This window comes from Corvus brachyrhynchos, unplaced genomic scaffold (assembly GCF_000691975.1).
Source record: "Corvus brachyrhynchos isolate BGI_N302 unplaced genomic scaffold, ASM69197v1 scaffold34, whole genome shotgun sequence".
In the NCBI taxonomy this organism is placed as follows: Eukaryota; Metazoa; Chordata; class Aves; order Passeriformes; family Corvidae; genus Corvus; species Corvus brachyrhynchos.
Genome location: NW_008238126.1, coordinates 7544754 through 7547884, shown reverse-complemented (window position 1 = coordinate 7547884; position 3131 = coordinate 7544754). Strand labels below are relative to the sequence as shown.

Sequence of the window (3131 nt, the reverse complement as noted above, 5' to 3'; positions counted from 1 at the left end):
GTCTCCAGGATATTATGCCCCAAAAAATGCTGCTCCTGAGAGCCAGCTGTAAGATTAGAAGGAGCTGAAATTTGGGTGAAGACCTAAAGTGAGCCACAAACAACTCCTATAGAGGAAAAAGGCAAATGCACACTTTGCAAAATGAGAAATGCAATTGTTAATATAAAAAGTAATTACTGACACAAAGCCAATTCCCCTCACACCAGGCATCCAGTTACATGATGCAAAGTTTGCTCTGTCACCTGAGCATTCCTCCAGTTCAGCTGAAGCACAGCTCAGGACTTGGGTCAGCTTGGAACAGCAAATCTAAAGCGCAAGCTCAAAGCTCCGTGGCTCTTTGCCAGGCGTCAGTGAGCAATTTTCAGTGTGCTCTAAAATTTACTGCCCGTTTCCCGCATCGTCAGAATGAATACGGAATTCTTACCAGGCAAACAAAAAGATCAAGATACTTTTTAAGTGGCCTGTGGAATTATCTATTGGATGTCTGCATGGCTGAGTCATGGGCATTTGTAGCTAACAATAATATATTCAGATTTTTTTCTTTTCAGGAAAGAATGGGGGATTGATCCTGGAATGTTAGTTATTTTATCTGATAGGCTCTAATGAGTTCAATACAACCAAGAGCATTTCAGTCAGATGAACTCTGACATCCCTTGTCAGTCACTGATTTTACAAATGGGGGAGAACTCCAGACTGCAAAAAGGCCTTTTTGTACTGAATTATACTTGGCCATTAGTTACAGTCAAAGAACTTGTGATTACATTTTAATCAGAATACTTTTTCACAGATCTTTTCTTCTACACATCACAACCCAGCAGCCCAACTCTACATGTAGCTGAAATTCACCTAAAACATTTTGAGTTCTTGAAGGAAAGGCCAGGACTTAACATCATTTTTCACAAAGCATCACTTTGACTACAATATATTTAGTGAATTTTAAGGTCAACAGGCATTCTGCTTTTTGCTTGTCCATCTCTGTTTTCCTCTCAGATAAGTACATAAAGCACATTTTCATTTTCCTTCCTGTATCAGGGTTATAAAGTGTGGTTTGATGTCAGAGCAAGTCAGATCTCCAGACTTAACGTAGGCCTTAAACTTCATTCATGACAGCTTAACTGATCTTAATTTGAAATACACCCAAAACACACATCATTCAATGCTTCTCTGAAGGCCTTTACACTAAATTTTGTTGGTTTTTCCACATTCTTTAAAGTATATTCAACTGACTTGCAGGTGTGCTGAGATGTCCAACACACACATGCTGAAGGGAGACCAAAAATACCATGGGGGCCTGAGAGCTCCTCTTGTAGTGCAACACACACCCAGGGCCTTCCACCCACCAGGAACTGTACAAAACCAAGTGCAGCACCTTGCAGGAGCAAGGATCCAGATGACGTCCCCTGAACCACATCAGTGGCACAGACATGGAAGCAATTCAGGAAAGAATTGTTCTATAGAATGGATACAATGCCCAGCAGGAGCAGGAAGTGTCACAAGTCAAATAGGATGAAGCCAATAGAATATTTTATTGCACACTTTTTTGGCCATGCAGCAAAATACAGCTCTATATAAAGGAAGTCTTTATTCTTCCAAAGACAAAGGACTTAGACACTTAAAATAAAAGTATTTAGCCTCCTTTCCCTGCACTTCCCCAAGCTTACCAGTAATGTCAGCGTGCATCTGCACAAAGAGAGGGTTCTTGCTCAGCCCACCACACAGGAACAGCGTGGTGATGTCATGTCCTGCAGCCTGCATCGCCTCCAAAATATGTCTTGTTCCTAACTTCAAAAAGAGGGGAAGAAACAGAACCAGATGAGCACAGGAGAGCAGCCACAGGAACAGAACTACACCTGCATGGCAAAGACATCCCCACCAAAACCTTCTCTTTGCTTTGTGCAACAGCATCTGAAAATCCATCTCAGTAAAGAGGTTTCAGTTCTGAAGCCAAATAGCAAAACAGAACAAAAAGAGAACAGCAAATAAAAAACTGTGTTTTCTGTCTTTTCAGCAAAAAGGAAAACCTGAAGAATTTTGTATTGGCTTAACTATTTCTCTTGGCCTTTGCCCTATGCAAAAAAAAAAGTTCCACTTCATGGCTGGGTTAATTGAAATATCTTGAATGCAGGCATATTTTAAACTTTTCGTTTACAGTCTCCATTCTGAGAAACTCACATCAGAATGACAGAAGTAAATGCTTTGCCATTTCCAAAAAAAAAATCTTTTCTCTTTTTATTTGCTTTGCTTCCCTCCTCACTGAAGTCAACCTTCTCCCTATTTCCCTTTTGCAAGAATATTTTCTGTTTCTTTGAAAAACTGTTTGACCAAAAATAATTCCTAGCTCTTTATGATACCTTGGAAGTTAAGTTTGAAGCTCAGACTTGACAAAATGTCAAATTCAAGGCAAAACGTTGCCCAGGCTGACTCTTTGTAGGCAGATTCCCCACAAAACTCAATCTGGTCAGAGTTTTCATGAACTGTTATTTAAGTTTTCTTTAGGCCATGCTCCAGTTCATTAAGAGGGCTGCAGCTGCAACAAACCCCTCTTCAAATAAAAGCTACTGAAAAATGAACTTGCACGATTCCACCAGGCTGAAGACATCCACAGTGAATGCCCAGCACTATTCTGGACATGCCTTCAAATGTATTTTGATTTTTAGACAAGCAGTTCAGAGGAACCTGAGCAGCCCCAGCCCCAGCTGACTGAATCCATCGCTTCCCTATTGACACAGAGGGCTGATTTCCAAATCGCACAGCCACGATGTTCATTATGGAAAAATAAAGTGCTCCAAAAGGAGTCTGTCTGCTCAGAACAGGCTGGACAGCCACAATTACATCTCTGATCATGTTCTCATCCGTCCAACTGTTGCACTGCATTTTGCAGTGAATAGTTAAAGGGAGATTCTCTTTCACTGCTTCTGAAATTCAAATTTATGAACAACTTCTCTCACAACATACACACGTCAAAGACCCTGAGAAAGAACATGCTGTGAAAATTATTTTGTGTTTACCTGCCTGGAAAATTGTATTCACACAGCAATTTAAATTAAAGCCAGACTTATTTCACTGTGGGTGGGGGGGAACTAATTTAATCCTGGATTGGAGAAAATGCAAATTGAGGGGCTTCAAATGCA

The 3131-nt window shown here is 40.6% G+C and overlaps 1 protein-coding gene across 11 annotated transcripts in view; it reads right to left on the bottom strand.

The window, feature by feature from the left end:
* FGGY (FGGY carbohydrate kinase domain containing) overlaps positions 1–3131 on the bottom strand; it is a 257963-nt gene that overhangs the window by 31911 nt on the left and 222921 nt on the right. For 10 of the 11 annotated variants that reach the window (XM_017733516.1, XM_017733509.1, XM_017733512.1 and 7 more), the window contains one exon: positions 1662–1782. In XM_017733516.1, the coding sequence (XP_017589005.1) occupies positions 1662–1782 (121 nt within the window). The remainder of the gene's footprint in view (positions 1–1661; positions 1783–3131) is intronic. The other variant, XM_017733514.1, reaches the window with a different exon arrangement.